Source organism: Clinocottus analis, unplaced genomic scaffold (genome assembly GCF_023055335.1).
Source record: "Clinocottus analis isolate CAN_PGR_092001 unplaced genomic scaffold, fCliAna1.0.p SCAF_16, whole genome shotgun sequence".
Lineage (NCBI taxonomy): Eukaryota > Metazoa > Chordata > Actinopteri > Perciformes > Cottidae > Clinocottus > Clinocottus analis.
Genome location: NW_027175887.1, coordinates 6,507,652 through 6,532,141, shown reverse-complemented (window position 1 = coordinate 6,532,141; position 24,490 = coordinate 6,507,652). Strand labels below are relative to the sequence as shown.

The following is a 24,490-nucleotide window of genomic DNA, read 5'->3' as shown; positions in this document are numbered from 1 at the left end:
AAAGCATCATTTACAACTTCATAACACCACAGGGACACAAACATACTCGCCACAATCCCTTTCCCGCTCTCACGATTAAATCAAACTAAATCACAGATAAGTTTTTAATGCATACCTTCACCGGCCAACAGAATCCAGAATCTGTGCTCAGGTTGCGTGTTAAGCTTGTAAGTCACCACAAACAGTCGCAGAGGAGGAGGAAGAAGAAATTACCTCAAACACTCCTGCTGCTGAAAGCTGCCGCTCTTCTCCCAGACGCGTTCAATCTTTTTTCCTTGTTTTTTAGGACTTTCTGTCGTGCGTTTTTTTAAAATTATTATCTGTCGTTCCTTGTTTTCTCCTCTGTCGGATCGTTCCAAACTCCCTCTCTCCTCCCTCTCATTCTCTGCCTTACTCCACCCTGTGGGAGTGTGGAAGGAGGCGCAGCACTGCTGATGTCATGCTAGGAATGCAGCAGATACAGGCGAAGCAGCGAGGGGAGGAGTGGAAGGACAGAGGAGTGGGTTTAGAACGTCGAGATATGGCACTTACACATAGACGGAGAACCGTCTAGTTTGGGCCTCTTTTGGCGGGAACACTGGTGTTTTTGAATGTGATGGACAGACCGCTTACATTTGGTGGTTATCTGGTTTTGTGTGTTGACATGTTGCTTTGGGTTAATGGGAGGGGCGAGGGTTGATGCATGTCTGATCATGTGAGCGACCTTTGGAGCGACAAAAATGTGTTGTACAGTACATGGGTGTGTGAACGAGCACGGAGCTGCTTTTTTTTCTTCGTAATTTATTTTTCGACCTAACCTCTGACAGTCGAGATACGAGTGGCTTTGAATGAATTTTGTGATGTAACCTAAACACAGAGCAGAGAGAGCCTCTGAGTCACTCTGCAGCCATTCCAACAACATGGCTACATTCTCCGACAATGACAGGTTAAACTCTGCAAACACGATTTCCTGCAGTGTCCTAACATAATCCAAAATCCAACAAACAAGTTGCTTGCTTGTCAAGCCTTGCATGTAAGTGTGCCATGCATGAAAGGTGTGGGTTAGTTTGTTCAGAGAAGGTGCGTGAAAAATCCCATACTCACACTTACCAACTGAAGCACGTCTTCATCCTTTGGCATAATGGAGAGCTCCAACACACTTTCACTGTAAGACAGGTCCAGGGGGGGAGGACGAGGGGAGGACAGGACGAATGAAGACACATAACACATCGAGGTGAAAAAACAGCCTCACGTCCAACATCCTGACCTGGTGCTTGATACAAAGTTGGAGACACGGAAATAGAATTTGTTTTTTTTTGAATCCCCTGATTAATTTATTCAAACTAAGCTACAAAATCGACAGCCGAAGTGGAGACCAGCGGGGGACTCAAAGAATCGATCCGCCGACGCTGCATCAAGCGTCATCGACTTCATTAAGTGGATCGGGTATCGACCAGACACAACTGATCCACATCAAATACACTTGCATCCCCACCATCATTGTATAGTTTAGTGTTTCTGCCATGATTTACATTTAGTATGATAGCAACCCCTGGCCTCGTGTTACCCACAACAACGTTCTCAACAAACAGATCTTTAGTTTGGGAAAAAGCGAGCGCTGGTGTCAGATTGGGTGTCGGTGTCAGCAGATAGTGTGAGTAGAGGTATCTCATATCAGGAAAGCAAAAAAGTTGGTTCGCACATCCCTAACACCAGCCGGCTGTGCTGCAGCTGACCTCTAACCTCCCGGTGGATTTTGGGGTCTAGAAGAAGGTCAGCAACTGATAAAGGAAAGTAAATAAGTGATGATAACATTTCTGAATCTAACCCAAGCATTTTAATAGAAAAGGTCACCAGGATTAAATAGTTTCAACAGATAAAACCTTCTAGAGTGTCACTTTTATTAAGACACGGTATCTGTCGTGAGTGAGTCGAGTACGCTGCTTCAGGCTACTCTTTTTTGAACAAGGAAGAGCAAACGAATACTAACGACTGCGTGTGTCATGTCGATTGTAAGCTCGCGATGAAAAAGCAAACAGATGGTTCGCTAGATCAACACACCAAAGGCTCGTGGTGCCGTAAGGCACGAGGTCTTACCTGTTCTGAATGAGGGCTATCACCTGCGAGTACGTCTTCCCCAGAACACTCTCTCCGTTCACTTTCACCAGCCGATCCCCTGCAAGGCACAGACAAACTATCACATCATATCCAGCATATTTGACAGGTCATACAGACGAGAATAACAGGTATGTTGACCTTTGACCTCTCAAGAAGGAGCAGACCTCCAGGCAAGAGAGACACAAAGAGGGACTCGGGCAGCGTTTAAAACTTTAAAAAAAAAAATAAAGCTTGACTCAGTTTTGGAAAAAAGTTGTAATTTTCTACAAAATCCTTCTTTTATTGACGGTGTAATGGCCAAGATGTGCCTGATTTCAACAAAAGATGCAGGCAAAACATGAAGTCTATTCTCAATACGAAGTGAGGCACACACAGAGTTGCAGCCTAAAGGCTTCTTCACACAAAACAAATAATGGAAGGAAAAATACTGAATATTCTTCAACGATTTTTCACTTTTAAATCTTTCGCAGCAAGGCGAACAAAAATCATTCATGTTTGGTCTGAAAAGACAATTCGAAATTCAACGTACGGTTTTTTATCATTATAATAAAAAGTGAGGCTCATTGTCTAAAAGAAACCGTCTTCTGGTTTCTAACAGACTAGCACAATTGTTGTGTGATGTCAGCACAGCTTAGCTTTCTGTGGACTAAGGACCCAGAAAAAGTTGTTGGCGTGCTACATGTGAACAGTCTGCATACATTAATGGAGACTTCATCCAGGCTGAAACACATTCAAAGGTCTCAGACTTTACTGCATGTGACTTTCTGGATGTGACAGCTTGTGTTGGAGCGTGCACACTGAAGTCTCCCAGTCTGCTCTGTTTGAGCTGCTGTCCTGCTGAAGCAGCAAGACACAACAGGATTTAATCTCTCTGTCACTGTGAAATGAACATTTGAGTTGTCATACCGATCTCTGTACTATCGGTAAAGTGTAAATCTCGGACGTCACAAAGTTAGTTAACTGAAAGCAAAACTGGAAAAGCCGTATTCAGGCAGTTCAACAGAATACATCTTTTCTGACATGATATAGCTGACTTCTAGCTGGTCTCACATCAAGCCCGTAGCCAGAAACCTTTTGGGGATTTGTCCTGACTTTCAAGGTGCAGGTAAATATAGTTGTGAAGTTATATTTCCTTCCACTCAGAAATGTATCAAAAGTTAAGTTGTTTTTCGTTTCCTCACACTGATGTAGGGTAATCCATGCTTTTAATTCCTCTCGTCTAGACTATTGCACCTTGCTCTATACCTGCACCTCAGTCAAAAATCAATCTCTTGTCTCCAGCTTGTTCATAATGCTGCAGCTGGAATTAAACATATTACCCCAGTGTTAGCACTGTCTACCAGTAAGATTCAGAACTGATTGAAAGACTTGACTGATTATTTTTGAAACACAAAAAGGCTTATCCCTGAGCTATATCGCTGACCCTTTAACTCCTGAGGAGCCTGAATGCAACCTGCAACACTCAGGCAAGGCTGTACGTGGACACAAACTGCCTGACGAAATTAGGCTCGCAAAATCAATTTCATGTTTTCAATCCCCTCTAAAAATACGCTTTAGTAAACAAGCTTTTATGTGAATCACACCGACGTTCAGGAGTTGGGAATTGCTTGTTTCTCTTGCGTTTCCTTGACTAAGTTTTGATCTGATCTTAAATCGTATCTCTGTTTTTCTCTGTTTACCTCAAATGTTATCTTTTATTAACAGTTTACATTGTTGCTGCTTTGGGGTCTCATTAAATGTAAACTCCTCTTATAACGATTATTATTAAATCACCTAATGGCGTTAAGAAGCAACTTGTCTCTATTTAGGGGAAATTAATATATATATATATATAAAATCTATTGCTGATAACAAAAGGCCTGTTTTGGTTCTTGGCTACCTTTCTTCTCTGAATCTGCTCATGTCTGCAGCATCACGTGACCGGAGCTCTCCCCGACGGATTTACAATGCAAATCAGGATGTTCATGCTCCTGCACCACATGTTCCCTTTACCTGTGCACAAGCCCGCCTGATGGGCCGGCCCTTTTTCCCTCACGCTCTTCACAAAAATGGTGTCCATTGGCTCCAATCGACCTTTCTGATACCCTGCATGACGAAAGACAAAGAACGAGACGTGAAAAGATCTGAGGTTGTGCCGGCTGAATTGTAAAAAATAAAGGCGAAGAAAATTGTACTTTAAAGAAAAAAAGTTTTAAGTTGCTCCTATATAAAGATGAAAGACTTTAAGTCATTATGTTTGTGGTCTTCCTGACCAGGGATTATAAACTAATACGTAACATGTATTGGCTATTATTGCCCTGATATAATGATGTAAATGCAGTTGCACTTGACTATTGGTACTTTAGATGCAGTGTTGCATAGCGTCCTGTAGGGGGCGCAGATAGGCTGCAGCGAAGAAGAGACTGGAGGGAACGCAGGAGATCCCAGTTCATTACATCATCCCACTGTACAAGATGTTTATTTGATGTCTGAAGAGAAGACAAAGAGAAACACTAACCCTTTCCGTTACCGTTCTCCTCGTCCTGCAAAGAACAGAAACAGACAGAATTACTGATCATAGTCAAGTCAAAGTCATCCAAAAACACCCAAAGCAGATCAAAGTGCTTTATCCCCAACGCATTGAAATCATTCACAAAACTAAACAGGTAGATCACTGTAACAGACTAAACTGAAACAATGCTAATGTTAATGAAAAAAAGCTTCACTTTGGCTAACAACGTAAATGTGGCTGCCAGTGAGGACAGATTACCACGAGATGAACGTATGAGATCAATAATAGAGGCTGCGCTTCAATTTCATTTATTTGTAGAACATCTTGGGCTGTTCAGCATTTCACATTGAGGCAAAAGGTCTCTGACTGTTTTCCAATGCAGGAATATTAACACATGCGGCTTCAGGCACATGGAGCTGTGATGAGGGCTTTTAACACTGAACTCAACACAGTTTACAATCCTAACTTCACATGATTAATGCCTGTCATAATAGTAATAATAGTAATCAGAAAAAGAAAGTCAATAAGATCAATAATCAGTGTTGACACCGGTGACTTCCCTCGCATCTCGTGCCAAACATTCCGACGAATGTCGAAGTGCAGCTTTGACACAGAGACTGACTTTCAGGTTAGACCGTCTGCAGGTACTCGGGACGTCATGTGTCATAAACACACAGAGCTGGTGGCGAGATTGGATTGCTGCAGTTTGTCTGATCATGAGCACCAAACACACACACGCACAGACACACACACATACGCACATACGCACACACACTAAGCTGAGTGGACAGTTTGGGGTTAGGGGCACGGTGGGCTGACTGCTGCCTGGCTTTATGCTGCGCTGAGTGGGCTCATTCCTGGCTCTGCAGACAATGGTGGGGGGTTTAGAGGCAGAGAAAGAGGAGCTGCCGAGCCCAGAATGGAGCTCCGAGCTGGGGACGCTGGACAACTGAGCATCCCCAGTGTGAACACATCCGGGACAGAGTAGGAGACAGTGAGCGATTGGCACAAGAGTCTGGGCATGTGGGTCAAATACGGTACCTCCGGGTCCAGACCTGTGTAGTCTGAAGCAGCTGGAAGGGACTATTTGTAAAACTACCCATCCTATCGTTACACCTGTCCAAATGACCTCCAGTGTCATTTGGTCAGTTGTAAGATATATTAAGTTTTGTACAACGACAACTTTTAAAATAGTTCATTATCTGGGCTAATGTTGTTGCTGAGCAGTTTACCAAGATTCACATTTTAAAGTCGCCTGAAACCAAATATGCATTGTAATTTGGTGCCAGTGGGCTTTCAGCACGACTAGTTATTGTTAAAACATTTGAAAGATATTACACGTCTCACAATCAGACAAATATCTTTCTTCCTGCAAAAGGTTTGTTTACCAGCAGTGTTTTGTTGATCTACTTCAGTTAGATTGCGTTATTCAAATACATGTGCAAGCACCTACTCCCGGCCTATGCATTGACAGTTCAGAAGTCAAAGGTAGATGCAAACAAATATATATATATATATATATATATATATATATATATATATATATATACATACATACATGTATATTTCTTGTCCACAGTAAAGAATCAAAGCCACAGTTGATCCAGCAGAGGCTGTCAAGTTTGTTCATGCAACATGCAAGGTGAATTTATTATTATTATTATTATTTATTTTAATTGTAGTTATTAGTCTTAGACGGCAAGGATTTTGCGAGAAGAAGGGTGTCAAGCTATTTTAAAAGACAGAGATGAATTCTGCTGGGACCACACAGTAGATGGGTCCTTGTTCTTGATAATACAATCGAAGACTCTTGAAGACTTGCAGGACCTCCAGACAACATGACACAAACGCCCCGTTGGGTCATGCACCCGATGGGCCTCTAATTGGTCACTATGAGGGTAATTTGGGAGACTTCCATGACGGCTCTTAAAATTAGAACGGGCGGCTCTGTGAGTCCGATTGTCCCAAAACGCCATGTGACCCTCGAGGCAGAGGAGACGAGGACAGAACCGAGGCCAAAGGCCAGCTGTGGGCTTATTGTCCGGGGCCGGCCTGGTACGGCCTGACTGCCAGAGAGTGGTACCAGGCTAAGACAACAGGCCTCATTCAATCGGAGTCCCTATCTGCAGCTGCTGGATGGTGGGGTGGTAGAATAATAATAGAGGCCTTGTTTCAGCTGGCTCACCCCACCCCGGCCTCCGTATCCCTCAATTTCACATCTGGAGCCGTTTGCCCCCACACCTCAAAGAGCTAAATAACCGCTCACTCACATAGAGGACGGCTCCACGACACCAGAACAATCCTGAATTCACCAGAGACTTAAAAACAACGAAGGCCTGCGATGTGATACTGAGAAACAATGAAGACTCCCCAGTCCGCCTGTTTGTGTTTGGAGGTGGTCAAAATGTGAAGTTGTGTTGTTTTTGCCGGCGTCTTTATTTAGTCTCCACATCCTGTTTGTGCCTCCTTTAACAACCTTCAACAGGATTGGTTTGCTCAGTATGTTTTCTCCAATCTGCCGACTTTCTCCTTTTGTCTGTGAGTTCATTTTGATCAGCTGAAACTCCCTGACCCTCGACTCCAGTGTGATTGGCTTTATCTCCTCAAATTGGCTCTGTCCTGGGTTCAGCAAGTTAAACGTGAGGCTTTTGAAAAGCCTTTTAAATGCCGGCTACGTTGAAATGGAGACCATGTGTGCTGTAAAAATAAACATGGAAGTGGAAAGAAGAACTTCACGACACTTGACACTGAATAAAAAGGAAGAAAACCATGAGGCCCGTCCTTAAGACTGTTTATATTTAACATAATTCAACACTTTTCAACACCTTGAAACTCAAATCTTTCAAGGACCTGTGGGTCTCACCTTGAGGTTGGTGTGCAGGGCCGACTCTGGAGGGTAAACGATGAAGTGGCGTAGCGTGAAACCAAAACCCAGGGAGTTCTTGTGGAGGACCAGCGTCCGGGGACCCTTCCAGCCCACGCCGACCCCCTCCCTTCCCGGCCGGGTCGCCATCGGCGGCCGAGGGTTGTCACCGGCTGAGGAGAGACCATCCCTCCGCCCCTTACCCTGTGGACGCAGACAGAGAGAGAGAGAGAAAGAGATTCAGGACAGTTTCTAGATGCTTTTGACACGTTTAAGGTGGAAGGTCATGAAATGGGTTCTTCAACCGGCAACATGTGTTGTATAGGGTGAATCCAGAAAACATGGAGAATGAATACATAAATATACAGCATTGTTATTTACAGATATTTACGGTAGATGTATGTTTTTTTTAAATGTCGATTATAGTATACACATCTGAGATAATCACTTTTACAGATATAGAAAATCTAGAGAAGTATGCACACGAGTGTTGTTAAATTTAAACTACGCAGAACTGAAGGATCATGTTTTTTCCCTGTTAAATCCTGATGAGAATCTCCAGAGTTTTCCCATAATTAGTACCAACTCTGCAGAAATAATGCAGTTTTCTAGATGCAACACACTTTATGATTCCCTGAAGACTCCAGACGGACAAGCTGGTGACATTTCCCTCAAAACCATACAGTCCATAACATGTGGGGCGTCCACTACCGAGGAGTGCCACATCTCGTCGGGACCAAGGAGGCAAACCCAGCTCTGACATCTGACACGGTATCTGAACTCCACTTTCTAAATATCTCATTCCTGAAGCCGAGTAAACAAGCCCGGCTCGCTCAGCTGACAGACACACGTGAGAACTATCACTCTCCTGCTGCCCCGGCGGCCCACACCTGTCAATCAAACACGATCACCTGACCAAACAGGAGTCCGTTTAGTTATCTTGTGCTGCATGTTCACTGTCCAACTTTCTGCCTCTCTGACTTAAATGAGCAAATCTTAAACTTAGGAGACAATGATTAAGAATGATCACACAATCATCACGACTTTGATAATCCATGAATTGTTCAAGTTATGTTTTGGGCAAAAATGATCCAAATGTACAAGTTCCAGCTTCTCAAACAGTATGTGTTGCTTTTTTTTATTACAGTAAACTGAATATCTTTGAGTTTTAAATTGTGAGGTAAGATGATTTCGCTTCCGAGAAAATGTGAAGGCATGTTTCTCTTTTTTTCTGACATCATATTACGGAGCAAATTAATTGAATAAATAAAAACAGGTCCAATATAAGTCATCATGGATTTCACCCAATACTACAACGATAAAGAATATGACGAATGAACATGGAAAAGGTTGCTCGGCTTGGAAGATACGTCTGAATTCATACAAGCCACAAGACCACGAGGACACGGACAGACAGCTGTGGTTTAGACGCTCCAGGTGTGGCTTGGTGTGCGTGGTTTTCTTGCCAGCATCATTCAGCCGAAGTAAAACGCTTGAGGGCGAGGATTGAATAACTCAAATCAGTGCACAAGATAAGTGTGATCATGCCCTGAAAGGAACGTTGACTGATTCATGCATCTTGTGATTCATACTATCATTTCAAAAGTCCGCTGACCAAAACGCCTAAACTTTTTTTGTATTTCTTGAAACTCAATTTAAAGTGCGTGTGTTTGTGTGTTTTAATGTTAGCGGGCCAATGAGCATCCCCACAATTCCCCACACAAACAAACACTGATATACAACAAACACAGACACACAAACTTGACGTGACAGGCCTGTAATGCGGCCACACAACAACAGGGAGAGACAGGAAGTTTGGTAGCGTTGTGGGACGGGATAACCAGATGCTCCTATAAATAAAACCGCTCACAGATCTTACACTCTCCATCGTGGAGGCACTTCCACTCGCTCACACCTCTTTACCCTTCCTTCCATGTTCCTCCACTCACCTCACCTCCCTTCCACGTCCTCTTCCTCTCTCAGCACATGCTTTCATGTGCTGACGAGACCAAAAAATGAGTTTGGACATTTAGATGTCTTATTTATATATGTCGGAAGATGCATGTAGGAATAACCTTATCCCCTTTAAATACACAATTTTCCAAAGCAAACTCTGAAGTATACATGTAGGAATAACCTTATCCCCTTTAAATACACAATTTTCCAAAGCAAACTCTGAAGTATATATGTATGTCTTTTACAGATACATAAATACTTTTGACACAAAGCCCGAGCCTTCATCCTGCAGTCTAAACAATGTAAAGTAACCCCTGCTATTTTCTCAGAGAGGCGAGAATCAAGGCCCATTATGTTGCATGAAAACAGCATAAAGAAGTGCTCGAGGAAGGAGGAATGTTTGGGGTGTCGAATAAAAATGATAAAGACAAAGAAAAGACAAAGAGGAAAAAAGAAAAAAGAGGAAATGAAAGAGCAAGAGGGTGAAAAGAAGGAAGAGAATTCCTCAGAGGGAGCGGTTTGGCTTTGACAAGTCGAAGCACACACTGTACCCGGCACAGGAGGGGAGGGAGCACAGGGAGAGAGTGAATGAGAGGCGAAGGATGAAGAGGACGAAGAGGCGGAGTATCGGGCCCCAGCGAGGGACAGGCTCCAGCACGCCGGTTTCGACCGCATGGCCCCTCCCGGCGCTGGGAATACCAAACCCTGTGATTACCCAAAACACACAGGGTCTGACTGGGTCTCGGAGCCAGCACGGTTTCCCACTCGGACACTCCGGACCGTGTGGGACGAGCGTCTCGGCTCTTCAGCCGAGTCTTCAGTCCACAGTTTTCCCCTGAAGCCAGAAAAAAAAAAAGCCCTCTCTCGCATCTGTCACCTTGACACGACCAGTTTGTCTCCTACCGGTTTCCCCTAAAAGCAACACACACAAGAAGAGCCCAAATGTGCTGACATGTTCTGGCGTCCCTAGACACTCGGTTTAACCAACAAGGCACTTGGAAAAAATGTTCTGTGGTTTTTAAGTCTAAACTTGACTTCCTATGCAGGCTCAGGGCGCAGAAAAGGGAAACCTCGCTCTTGTTATTGACATTTGGTATTTCCTCCTCTCCTACGGGAAATCTATCCTTTTGCACTCTTTTTGCCTGACACGTCCTCGGCTCCTGAAGCTAATTACAATACCAAAATAAACTCTGAATGCTCCTTAGATAAAACACAGCCACAAGGGATCCCATTACCACCTGAATGATGTCATTGAAAACACAGACAAAAAAGGCGCCATGAGAAACTATAAGATTTGAATATGCAAAGCAGCTTGTAACCACACTACGGCTTCCTGCTTTGAGTATGTGTTTAGTGGGCGAATTTGAGAACACACACACACACACACACACACACACACACACACACACACACACACACACACACACTAGCTCTTCCCTGTGGTTATATTCCTTCCTAATTTCAATTAGAGAGCAGATGATTAAGATGCATGACTGAAAAGACAAAATACTAGTGGAGAGCAGAGGATGTCCTGCTGGTAGGATTATAACACGTCTGTTTAGTTAGAAATGCAAATCTATAAGATCTCGTGCCAAAATCTAGAGTTCAGCGAGAGACATAACAAATGTAAATTTAAAAAAAAAAAAAAAAACATAAACTGTGGATTATAATCTTTTAGAAAATCTAGTAAAAAATGTTTTCTGTTTGTAAGAGGCTTTACTAGGACATGCTGGTATTGTCATGCTGCAGTCATAATCATCAGTAACAACATATGTGTTGGTTAGCGCGCGAACACATACACACACACACACACACACACACACACACACACACACACACACACACACACACACACACACTCCCCACTCACTCCAAAGCAGTACGCAGGAATGCAGCGGCCATCGGGGAGCCGGGCTCCTGCTAAAACCCCAGCAGGGCAGAACAATAATGCTCTTTTAAACAGCTGAGAGCTGCAACCTGTTTGAAAAGTGGAGCTTTACGGACGTTGCAAATGCTGACGAGCCTTTAATCCCGATAGCTGTAGCTGTCTGCAGCCACGACCCCTGAGCCAGGCTGCCAAGAGGGAACAGCAGCGGGATGCTGCTGCTGATCCGTGAACTTACCGGCCACATAGGAGGGCGCGCTGCACCACCGTTGCAGGTCTGTATGCATCCTACGCGTTGTGACGGAGATGAATATCCCGCTGTGCTGTCAACACTCCAGCCAAAGTATTCAAAATAAAGACATGCGGCACAAGTTCGAATGCTCCACATTGTTCAGTCATTTGCATAACAAGATGTTTTTATGAGCCATGCACGTGAGGTTGTGTGTGTGTGTGTGTGTGTGTGTGTGTGTGTGTGTGTGTGTGTGTTTGGACGCACCTCCGTGGCAATATGAGTAAAGTATGTGTGCTCAAAAACCAGTTGGACCCCATCGCCGGCTCAACTAGGCCAACAGGTGATGATGCAATATCAGTTAAACAGGGTGTTCTACTAACAGCAAAACATATGTACTTTTGTTTTGTCCCAGTGACACCTGGCTCACTGAACTGATGCCGGTGGGTTTGCTTTTATATTCGGTTTGATACGGTTGTACTGCCACAACAAAGATTATTCGATTATGATTTGTATGCATTTTATGGAACTGCTTTTCTTTACACATTGCAACAGAATTGACAGGAAATAAGGAAGCTGCTCTTGACATCAGAGGATGTTCTTTCATGGAAGTGTTTCTATATTACTCTTATCGATTTGACCGAGGGAGGCTTTAGGTAAATACATGCAAACCTGAAGAAAAAACTGCTCATGGTGTAAAAGCAAAAAAGGAAATCTTTACCAAAATGATAGTCTTATTAACTGAATGCATGACGAGAGCACCTCTCTCTCTCTCTCTCTCTCTCTCTCTCTCTCTCTCTCTCTCTCTCTCTCTCTCTCTCTCTCTCTCTCTCTCTCTCTCTCTCTCTCTCTCTCTCTCTCTCTCTCTCGATAACGAGCATCTCTCTCTTTAAACAAAACTGCGTACATTGTGTGTTTGTCCCAGCTGTGTTAATACAGCCTCTCCCCCCTCCCCTACACTCACATTCCTGATTGTGGCAGTGTGTCATGATGGGGGGGTGGTAACAACCAGGGAAAATGGTTAAAAAGAGGAGGTAATGTTCCACATAAATGCCCACATTTAAATGACATCATGTGGGGATGAGATGCCCTAAATTCTTCGGGCATTGTGGGGGAGGGAGGGGGGAAGGTGGGACGTGCAGTCGCACAGCTTCCACAACCCCTCGCAAAAAGTGGCACTTAGCAGCCCCCCCTTCATCTGTCTTTAGCCGCTAATTAGAAACCCCTCCAAGGGACGAGGAGAGGGTCGATACGCCACACGAACAGAATCACACGGACTGAATCCCATGTCAGCTGTGGAAAAACAGAAAGAAGTGGCGCAGAGAAACACAGACCGTTAAGTTGAGGAGGCTTAACCAGCCTCAGTTTAATTGTATCTATATTTAGAGTGTTTGAAAGAAGTGTCTCCACACTTTAGGGTAATGCATATCTTCAATGCATAATCCACACTTTGCAGCAATGTAAGCGTGTGATTATCGTTCAATCCCATCACAAAATAACCTGCAGTAAGCCAAATAATGAGAAACCCAAAAATACTTACTGACAGACTAAATAAGCCCACAGTGGATGGAAATGTGTGAAGGGACGATATCCTGAAACTACACACAGTCATAATCTAACTGTGCATCTCAATCCGTCAACACAAAGTGGCGTCACATTGTTTCTCGGAAAGCCGAAGGCACAGCGGGCGCCAAACAAAACCGCCTGAAGGCAACGCAACTGCCGGCACGGCGAAAGACTCAAGAATCTGTCAACAGCTGAGTGGATAACAGACTTCAAACAACGGGAGAGGTGACACAGGTATACTCTGTTTACGCGCGTGACTGACAACATCCCACACAGCGGTTTCTGCAGATATCACCAAGTGTCAGTTTATTTCTGGAGGGCCACAGGAATCACCGCGCGCAGCAAACAACCGATGTGCATGATACCCTTAGCACGTAGCGCTTACTAAGCTTACATTGTGGTCTCGTTTAAGACGGTGAGACCATGGATCGATCAGCTGGTTGACAAACTGATTCATAACTCGTACAATCAATAATTAGAAGACGTCAAATGGGAGCCATATTTTAAAAGCGAAACAATCAATTCATCTGGAAAATAACCAACCGTTGCCTGCTGTCGGCGCTGCATAAAAAGATCCATATATGATTATATGCATCGCCTGCAACTAAAACATTTGATTGGAAATCAACAGGAACGAATCCATCCATCAAATAACCGCAGTTTCAAATCACCGACTCCACGTCCGGCCACTAGAGGAAGGCCCCGTCCTTACCCTGGGATGGCGAGCGCTCTGGCTGTTGCCAATGGACATGGTGGGCGGCGTGGGTGGCGGAAGTGAACCCGTGGCGCTGCGGAGCACCGCCAGCCAGATGCAGCGAGGCTCGGGGGAGCTGCAGTCAACCCCCACCGGGTTCTGGAAGCTCCAGTCAGACCCGGCAGGCGAAGGGCGCGGGAGCATAGCAGCGGGCATCGGGGCGTGGAGCTCTCTCAGATCCGCATCCCTCAACGCCCACATGGGCCGCTCACACACACTTTCGCGAGCTCGTGGACGAGGTCCAAGTGCAGAAATACGGAAGATGCGGGTGGTTTTAGTGGGGCTGAATCAAATCCTCCTCTGGGACTCTCCAGTCAATCAAGAGTCAGAACCTCCCGTCCCCTGGCTCCACTCCATCGCTGTCAGAGCGTTTAAATCCCAATAGTTCACCATCACAGCCTCCTGGCCTCTGGGAACCGGCTGCGCAAATCTCTCACACACATTCGAACACTCTCGGAGGGGTTGAGGCCGGAGAAAGCAGAGGGCGGGCTCCTGGGCAGCAGATGGAGGAGTGCGTGTGGCGCAGGCATCGGAGGTAGGTCTGGTTTCACTACAGACACACACAGAGAACAACTGACAGCGTCCCTCCCGTTGGTGTCCGGTGATGTTCTGCATACAAAGCCACTCTGTCCACCCCCAAAACATACACCGCTGTCCCAGAGGGCTGGATCCTCTGTCTCTCCTCCCTCCCACTGCCCCCTCTCTCTCTCGCTCTCTCTCTCTCTCTCTCTTTTCCTGCCTCTTTCTCTCTAGTGCAAAACAAATCCCTTCATCAAACTGTCATCTCGAACCAAAACTTTCTTTATCGCAGCGAGCGTCAGCTATTCCATCCCTCAACCGTTCACTCCTTCTTTTTTCCTGTTTGGCTTTCACTTTCTTCCTTGTTTTTGTGACTCAATCCGTATCCAAACAGTCCCTCCCTCCGCACGAGCCGGTCCGACAGACAAACAGCTGCAATGTCCAGCACACTGGAAGTCTGCGGTTTAATCCAAGCACACTGGACGTCGCTGAGGCCCGACGTTGGAGGCGAAGGGGGTCCAGATGGAGAGATCTCCCGCCGGCTAAATCCACTGGATTGTTGCAGGCGAAGCTTTAGAGCCGCACGTGTGCTGCGTGCGTGTGTGAGCGAGTGTGTGCGAGAGCGACACAAACACAAGTGACAAAGCTGTGATCCAGGCACTAAACTCCACAAAGGCCGACCATGCCTCTGCCGCCTCCCCTCCACCCGGAGGGGAGACCTCAAAGAAAAAAAAAGAGGAACAAAAAAAAGAAACTCAGAGAAAGAAAGAGGCCAATTTCCAGTACAAAGAGAAAAGAAAACATTTGCCCTGCTGCTGTGTGTCTCACTCCCTTTCTTTTGGCAGAAGAGAGGAAAATAGAGAAGGAAAGGTGATAACGAGGAGGAGAGGATGAAAAGAAAGACACGGCTGCTACTGGATGTCAACACTACCCTTTTTATCAAATTCCATCTCTCTCTCTCTCTCTCTCTCTCTCTCTCTCTCTCTCTCTCTCTCTCTCTCTCTCTCTCTCTCTCTCACAAACACACACACACTCTCAGGATCCACCCATACAGCACAGTGACACCTAACCACCACCCCACTAACTCACTCAGAAAAGTGACCTCGCCCACGCAGCAGAGTTCTCACCAAACAGCCGGGTGTCCAGGATCCGCGCGAGAGCGGCAGACAGGTGACCATGTTGCTTCAGACGACTGACTTTCCCCCTGCGACGCTCATCGCTGTTAACACACCGCACATCCGTTACCAACGAGGTTAGACAGGTTTCACCTGCCGCACGGCGGGACAAGTACCAACTCGACCGCGGCGGGCCGTCGGCGGCGCAGAGACTGTACCCTCTGGATACACTGCGCCTCCGCTACGAGAACACACACTGCAGGCTCCAACAGTCTGTCAAGATTGACGAGACGATAAATACAAGGAAACGTAATCTGGGGGCTCCGAGGGCATCACAATGCAAATAATCAGTGTTATATAAAGAGTAATCGCATGTCACATCATTTTAGGATCTAATCCCATGAGTCACGTTGTTTTTAAACTGTTTTCTTGCTTTATTTCCTTCTTTGCATCAGACACATCATGGAAAACAGACTTGTTTGCAATACTGTAGAGTATCTTTGATAGAAATAAGTGTTTTGTGCTCTGCCAATGATACACATGCAGTTACAGGAAACATTTGATAAATATTAAATAGAATTCACAATCAAAAATAACAAAAGATAAAAGTTTGGGCTACAATGTGCTACTTGAACACTGTATTGCAATTTTAAAAAAAAGCTAAATCCATGAGCAGAGTACTCGCTTTAAAATAACTACTTTAGACAACACCTTAGCCAACCATGTCGGAAAATAGAAGTGTGTGTGTGTGTGTGTGTGTGTGTGTGTGTCAGTATCGGTAAAGCTCCAAAACCTACACTTCCCATAATACAACATTTCATTAAAGACCTCCTTGTCATCAAAAGCCAATAGCCTGAGTTTCCAACACAGACTTTCCATCCAAGACTACAAACAACCCAAATGATATTAAAACACATTACTGGGTCCGGTGAAGTACGTTGTAAATATGACCAGATCGGCTGTGGCTCATGGCTGTCGGGTACTGAACTGAGCAATGTTTTGTTTCAATGCTCCTGAATTACACTCTTTTTTTTGTGAAAAACATTGTGTTCATTTTCTTTCTAAAAGTTACAACGCATCACTGTAAAGGATCTGTTTTTCATTAAAATGACACTCCTCTTTATAACTTCTTGAAATACACTTTCACTAACGCACACACAAAGACACACACGCATGCACGCACCCACACACACACGCCACATGTGTCCTACTGAGTCACAGCTGAGTATAAATATACCAGACTATGTAATTAGGGCTCCTCATAAAGGCAGAGGGCTGTGGCTGTGGGGGGTTACTCTTCTCTCTCTGGGTTCGACGCGCCGCCCTCTCGCAGTGGAGAGAGTGCAACGCCGGCGTGCACAGAAGGAGGTCCGATTCCCATCCAGGAGGGAGAGACGTGAGATTAAACCACATGTGTGTGTGTGTGTGTGTGCGGACGGCTGCCAGAGTATCTCTAGTGCGAAGCCAGACAAGAGTTTAATATCTGAAAATACACAGTGGCAGCGCTGAGTGGGGATTTCATGTCACACTTTACACAATAGATGTTAGTTTTGGCAACGGGGGAGCAATGTTTAATTTGGAGACAAAAGGTCTATTTCTGGTCAGCTCGCGCTCTCTTCCTCCTCCTCGTCGGCATGAAGCATGGAGGCATTTACAAAAAGAGGAGAATGAGCGTGAAGAGGGGGGGCTGACAAAAGAGGAATGAACAAAAAGGAGCTGAGTTACAGTTTGCGTGGAGGAAACACAGTCACACATGAAGGGCTGTGACCATAACAGCGTCTCCCACCGGCGTCCCACACCGCCGACTGTTCGGCTGAAGCGTGCCCGAGCAGGCCACGCATCCATCAGCGGCATGTGGGCCCGATGTACATCACTGCACCACACCTCCGTTATCTGTCTGCACGCCGAGACGACACACGCTGCGCCCCGGAGACGAGGCGCACTTCACATCGCTGCTTTTTTCGTCATAACCTGGCAGCTCGAAGCTCTTGAAGTCAGGAAATGAAAGGCCGGCGCGTGCCGCTAATCTCCGAGGAGCGGCCCTTCGTTCGCGCCCACCTCCCTGCTCTCCGATAACAAACACATCCGTGGAAAAGTGAGAGGGCGTAGGAAGGAGGGAGAGAGGCGGAAGAGAGGAGGGAGTCAGTGCGCCTGTCGGTGTAACGGACAGATTAGTCCAGTGATAGGTTTTAATCCCCACCACACTCATAACGTGACCACGGGCCAACAGATTAACGCAGAGGCCTCACTCCTCCTTTTTCCACTGTGGGCGCCTTGCAAGACAAAACAAAATTTAAAGAACAGAGGCATGAGGGGGAGGAATAAACTGAGGCACGAGAGGAACGACACAAGAAAGAGAAGAAGATGGCTGAGTGAGTCTCCAGTTGGCGTGTCACAAACAAGACCGGGCTGCAGACACGACGGGGTGTTTTCTCTAAACACAGGCTGCAGCAATTCAGAAAAGGCACGAAGAGGGTCAGTGCAGGACAGGCTGCGGTCGATGCTCACAATGAAACTCCCCAAAACGGACACGACAGCACCAGGAAAGAGATGAAGGACTGAATTTATACCAGAAATGGATTCTTCAAGAGATGAGTGAAGAGAAGCCTCCTCAGCTCACAGTGTGAGTCCTGTCCCCTACTGGTGAGAGCAGCGCGGCACTGACACGCCGCTGACTCAACATGTGGCGTGGGAGGTTTCATGTGTTGAATTATCCGTGTCAACACACCGTTGGAATGAAAAAGGAACCTCGAAAATATGCACAGCGAAGGGTTTTTCAACATCCCCAAGGGTTCACAACCTAAATCTGAGATGATGAACAGGATGTGAGTAAAACAATTAGGTTTATATTCTCACCCTTTCTCCAAAAAGCTTTTTTCTCTCTTGTGGACTGGACAGTTTTAGCTTTTCATGGCTGTATGTCGATTAAAGTTAAAGAAAGGGACCCAGCTCTAGACATAAGGGGGTCAGATTTAAGGGGAGACAAGCCCTTAAGGTTCAGAGCAGGGCTGGGTATCATTTGAGTTTTGAAAAACGTGCATTGTCAATATAAATAGTCAAAAATGAAACTTTTAAATCAGAGAGTTTAAAATCCATCCCACCGTCTAGACCAGCAATCTGGATTCTATGGGGAAAAGGGGACACGGCTGTTGTAAACAGGTTCATTTTAAAGTTAATCTCCAGTAAAACTCTGTGCCAAAAGAATCTATTGGGCTTATTTGGCTGCACTAACTGTGTCAGCCACTGGAGGGCAGCTACAACACAGAGTCTAACAGCAGATGGGCAGAAGAAGCCCAGTGGGACACATGAGCAGAGGGTGGGACTGCACATGCAGCCACATACAACCATACTTTGCTTTGCTGCAGTGGCTGGCAGAGGGATGTGTGTGCACTGTGTGTGGGGGGGGAGTCAGCCTAGGAGCAGTAATCTGTGTCCTAATTAATAACGTCTGAGGCGGGGGTGGGTGAGGTCACGTCTGGAGATCATAGAGGTCACACCTGCTGTGAGCTGTGAGGTGGAAACAGTCTCTGGAAGTCCAGAGATGTGAGCAGGTGGACTCTGAAACGAAATGGGCAAAGGTCAGATATCCCATCAACCCACAGCTGACTGGAGCTGGGTGGTCCGCCCCTCCCTCGCTGACCGACCAGGATGTACACAACAACAACAACAACAACAACAACAACGCACGGTCTACTCCTGCAGCCCGCAGGATTAAAGCAGGTCAAGCAGCCCGACCTCCCGGCTGCTCCTCCTCAAGACGCCGACGCTTTACGCGGCATGCATTCTTTACATGTGCTCGGTGATGCCATGACGTATTGCTGAATGATGAAAAGACTTTCAAAGTTGTTATCTAAATGGTTCAATTAGATAAATTGGTGGTTAGAGTACTTTATGAAGCAAATATGACAAACGTTGTCTGACTTCAGATTCTTAAAGTGTGAGGACTTGCTTTAAATCAGACTGATTTTGGACGGACAAAAGTAAACCAATTTAACAATGTTACCTTGGTCTGTTGGCTATTTAAAAAAAAATAAAGGTTTAAGTCCAAGCTGACGACTTCAAATGTCTTGTTTTGTCTGATCAACAGCCCAGAAAAGAAACATATTCAGGTTCCAGCAATATAGAAGAGAGAAAAGAAGTCGAATAGTACTAAACCATTTTCTGTCGTTTTATTGTTTCAAATATATAAGGAAAACAATCTGACCTAATGTAGACATGTCTCGACGTAAGTTGACGAAAAATCAAGAACCCTCATTATGTGATCTGTAACACAAACACCTCACGTGTCCATCATACAACATCTGCCACGAGGGAACACGGGATATGAGGGGGTAATAGATGTTGGATCGTGAACGCTGGGGGAGAGAATAAAAAACGAGGGCAGAGAGTGATCCACAGCAGAAAACGAGGAAGTGAGAGAGAGCAGATGGTGGAGAGAGAGCAAGGACCCATGCACATGTTTACTCACAGATACACGCTCGTCACCTTCCACACGTTGCATCATCATCAGCGCTCTGCCACTGACTTCATAGAAGCTAGACGGCGTGACATTTACATTTGCCACCATGCGTGTCGGTCACATTCGGTGAGATCAGAGATTGGGGATGTTGATGAATTATTACACGCTACATTAGACTTGTATTGGTGTGCGAGTGTGTGTGGGAATGTGCATGTTGAGGGGGAGGGGGGGGGGGGAGCCGTCGCATGTGAGCCTTTGACCCGGTTTCATAAAACGTTTTATAGCCGAGAGACAGAAGAATGGCAGCGGTGGTATTGATACAGAGGAACCACAGAGAAATAACACACCCATTATGTTTCCCTGCCCAGTAAGTGGAGAGACGGTGCTCCACTTTAACCTCATTAGCAGGGAGTGTCTCCTGCAGAGCTTTCTCTGTGTTCAGGGCACATCAAAATAAAGCTGCATGTGCATGTTTTACTCAACTCTTGTCCTCTCCCTCCCCTCCCCCCCCACTCCTCTCCTCCTGTATTTAACTATTAAAGTTTGGGTTTTATGTGTTTTTTAAAGATATCTGCCACGAGCTCAATAGTGATGGAGGTAAAGACCACTTTGATAGTGGGAAACAAAATGTAATCAAAGCAACAACATGTCGTTCTGAAACACAAAACACCTCGAACATATCTTTGCATTTCTGTAGTATAAACGTAACAAAGCTAAAATCAGTCAATAAAAAGCAACTCTCATCCAAAATACCTGCATGAAAAGATGCTTTTGGGGGTAAAGTGGTATTTTATAGCACGTCAGGCTTCCTACTACAATTGAAGCAAATTGTCAGGCTTCACTTTGACACCCGTCTTCAACCCCATCACTGTCACCCGTCGCCTCATGCTAACAGTTGCCATGAGAACCAACAAGGTGCCTCTGTTCCAGCATGAGAAAAAAACACGTCGACGGCAGAAACCTTTACGCTCATTATGGGTCTGGATTGGGTTTTCACGGCCGAGAGTGTGATGGTTCACGACTTACAGCTCTGGATCTTGTGACAACGTCAGCCTTTAAATCGGAGGGCGAGTCCGTACAACTGAATTGTGAATGTGGAAACGTAACCAGTGAGTCGTGCACTGCAGATGGTGTATTTGTTAAAGCACGAAGAGCAAATCTGTTTCAGTTAAAGGTGCGATATCTTTTCACAGTGCATTCTCACATTCAGCCGAAAACATGGACGCAGAGCCAGACGGCAGCCTTCTGCCACTTCCTGCCGTTTCGGAGGGTCGGAGAGAAGCAGCGGCCGGGTTTTTGTCGCAGCTGTACTTTCTCTTGAGCAGATACATCTGTGTCCTGATGTGTGTGTGTGTATATATATATATATACCATGAGGTCAATGACGACATCTGGCAAAGAGCTAACCCTGCTCCTCTTGCACTGTACCCCCCCGACCCCCTCACAATCCTTCTCTGGTCTGTACGACCACAACCGCTGGGAGCAATCAGAGCGTCACGTCTGAGCTCCGCTGCAATAAGAGCCAACCCCCCCCCCCCCCCTTTTTCTTTTTCTTCTGCCTCTTCTCTTTCTTTCCTGGTTGTTTTCAGGAGCAGGCCTCGGGAGCAGAAAACCACAGGGCTCCAGCAGGCCTCCCGATTCTCTCTACACCCCATCGTCTCCGTCTGGGCGAAGGACGGCCTTACTTGGAGCCCCCCCCCCTCTTTCTCAGCTGCTCCCCGTCCACGAGCCCAGATATATTTAGCCCATCGCTGCCTCCGTGTCATTAACAGAAGAAAATTATAAGTTTGGGACTGGAGGATGACGTCGCCGTTCTCCTTGGCTTAAGACGGCGCTGGACCCGAAGCGTGCATCCATCTCAGCCAAACCAGGCAGCGGTCCAACTTGTTGGGGCGTGGTGGAGGCGACGCTGAGCCAGGTTGGGAGGCTAACTGAGCCGGAGAGGAGAACAAAAAGAGAGGGCAGGATTGCAGATCGGAGTCTGAGTGTGTATTAGAGCAAGCAAGATGGCCTGCCGGCCTCCATCAGCCCTGGAGTTTCCATTTGAGGTCATCTGGTTTTTACATTCCTGCCATGCACCACCGCTCACACCACGGTGAGGAAGTCATCCACCGCTCTGTTCGCACAGGATCGTACAGTCTAGCGATTCTCAAAGTGGAGTCCGGGGGTGTACATGAGCCATTTAGGGAGCCTTCAGAGCAGCCGAGTGGTTTCATTTCATCAAAAGTACTTCCTAATGAGGCTCCCACTGACGGATTGTGGTCTTCTGAGAATCTGTGGCTTGTTTGTGGGTATTTGGGGAATACTGATGTGAAAATATTTGATAATTGCTCATATATACACTGCTTTTAACAGACTTACTCAAGCATGGGCAACGCTCCTGACACAGCTGGACAAATCCACATTTTAAGAGTTCAAGTATTCCCTGAGATGTATTTCTCACAGACCGTCCCAAATTTCAATCGGTTTTCCAGCCCTCATGACTCTCCGCAGTTCGCGTGGACCTCTTGATGTTCTGCGCAAACGGTGCCACGGGGCAAAAGATATTCGCACACACATAATCAATCACAGCATGAGTGTTCCGGGCCGACGAATCAAATCTCCTCTACTGTAAAATCTACATTTTCTCCAATCTACTCGAGCCTGAAGAGCAAAGCAGAGACGATCACATGCGATGCGAGGCAAACTCAGGGAGCGTGATTCCTCTGGCGTTACCATGAGCTCCTCCGCTCGCACTGAACCGAGTGAACCCATGAACCAGGACGTTAAGTCCAAAACGTTGACGGCCTTTGCACCCTTTCCCCCTTTTTTTTTTCTTCTCCGTCATCGCCACCTGGCATGTTTTGAAAACAAGGGGCTTGTTCCCACGCTATCATTTCATCAGCCTTCCTGGGACACACTGTAGTCTGTAAAGCCCGGCCGCACAGACGGACATCTCTCGTGGAGAGGGATACCGCCGGTGTTTGTTGCTTGCTTAATGCGACGATGTGATCCGCACGCCAGGCTGATGTTGTTTCTGTGCGTTTAGCCTCGGTCACTCCGCGTTAGCGGCCTTTTAATGCCGGGGTCTGACATTCACCCCGCAGAAATAAGCTGTCCGCTGTGGTTTCATGACCAGAAAGAAAAAGGTCAGACCTCGAGCAGTCATTGCTCTCAGTTGTCTCCCTGTTTTGGCTGCCTGGTGGGACGCTAGCATTGGACTGTGACTGCAGACAGAGTCTCTCTCACACACACACACACACACACACATGGTTTCACTCTGTTATTCAGATGAAAGACACATTGGCACCGCTTAAAGCGGAGAGGAACGCTAACAGAAACATACCGTCCCGTTAGTTTTCATTCTGTAAACTGAGCGGGAGAAGAAGAAGGGAGTGGATACACAAGAACCATACCGAAACAAACCTTGTATGGCACAAACTTACACACAAATGCCTCATGCTTTAAGGATGGCATTGAGCTCAGAGAAGCATTTCTAAAAAGCACGGCCGAGTCAAGGTGAAAAGGTTTACGGGCCGCACTGTTCAGAAAGAAACTTGAGGAATGAAAGCAAGAGCAGCAGCTGAAAACAGGAGTATCCCGAAAGGAGATGACCAAAGAAGGCAACAGAGAGAGGATCTAGGATCCAGGACAGCAAACGCTCAAAGACACGGAGAAATGAGAAAAACAAGAACGCTGAAATGTGGGGCATGGCTAACAAAAGAAAAGGCGTGCACGTGGTACTTAGGTTGAGGTGTTCCCTCCATCTTTCTTAAACTGAATAAACAGAGCTGCTGTTCAGCTGCAGTTATGCACATTACAAATTATGCAAGATTCACCAACACTTTATATAAGTTTGAATCAAACAGAGAAGGCTTTGATGCTGACCATGACGTGCTACCAATACAGCATTACAGTGTGTTCTCGCATGTGAGTAACCTGGCTGAATCTAGAGTATCAAAACCACCATAAGGATACTACTATTATATACTACTATTATATTCCTTTGTGGAGCACAACACTGTGTAGTTTTACTTTAAACCTCCTGGGGAGATGTAACAACATTAAGTGTCAAAGCAACTTCTCTGAGGTGTTGCTCCCTCAATTTCAGCGTGGATGAGATTTTTTTAAAATATTATAAGGCTAAAGGTTGGAAAATGACAAAGAGAGAGGGAAAGGTATCAAATTGTTGCCTGGAAACCTCATCGTGACAAGAAGCCTGAAAGTCACTGGTCCTGGTTAAGAAATCCTATCAGCAAGTGACTTCCTGGAAAAGAACAACTTGGATGTTTCTACATTTCTTTCAGTATACAAACTAAACAAACAAGCTGTAATGAGGTGCTTTGGAGAGGGTCGGATGGTCTCCATGCTGAGCTAAACGCATCGCGCGATGGCTCCAGCTTCACGACAGCGTGTAGATACGCCCATGTCTCTTGGCAAAAATAAAGCAGATAAACTCTCAAAATGTCGAAGCGTTCCATTAAAATATAACTTTAATCCCAAAAATAGATTTTGGACCGCTGGTGCACAAATAAACAAATAAAACCCAGCGGTATTATCCTCTGAGAGGATCTCAG

General features: G+C 45.9%; 1 protein-coding gene across 8 annotated transcripts in view; it reads right to left on the bottom strand.

Annotated features, from left to right (window-relative positions):
* Positions 1-24,490, bottom strand: part of arhgap23a (Rho GTPase activating protein 23a) — a 61,877-nt gene that overhangs the window by 17,889 nt on the left and 19,498 nt on the right. For 3 of the 8 annotated variants that reach the window (XM_068578530.1, XM_068578532.1, XM_068578533.1), the window contains exons 1-6: positions 13,800-14,509; positions 7,452-7,655; positions 4,595-4,619; positions 4,090-4,182; positions 2,077-2,155; positions 1,084-1,144 (exon numbers count right to left, since the gene is read on the bottom strand). In XM_068578530.1, coding sequence (XP_068434631.1) covers positions 1,084-1,144; positions 2,077-2,155; positions 4,090-4,182; positions 4,595-4,619; positions 7,452-7,655; positions 13,800-14,042 — 705 coding nt within the window. In that variant the 5' untranslated portion in view covers positions 14,043-14,509. Of the gene's footprint in view, positions 1-1,083; positions 1,145-2,076; positions 2,156-4,089; positions 4,183-4,594; positions 4,620-7,451; positions 7,656-13,799; positions 14,512-24,490 lie in introns of those variants that run through there. The other 5 variants (XR_011077582.1, XM_068578536.1, XM_068578531.1 and 2 more) reach the window with 4 other exon arrangements.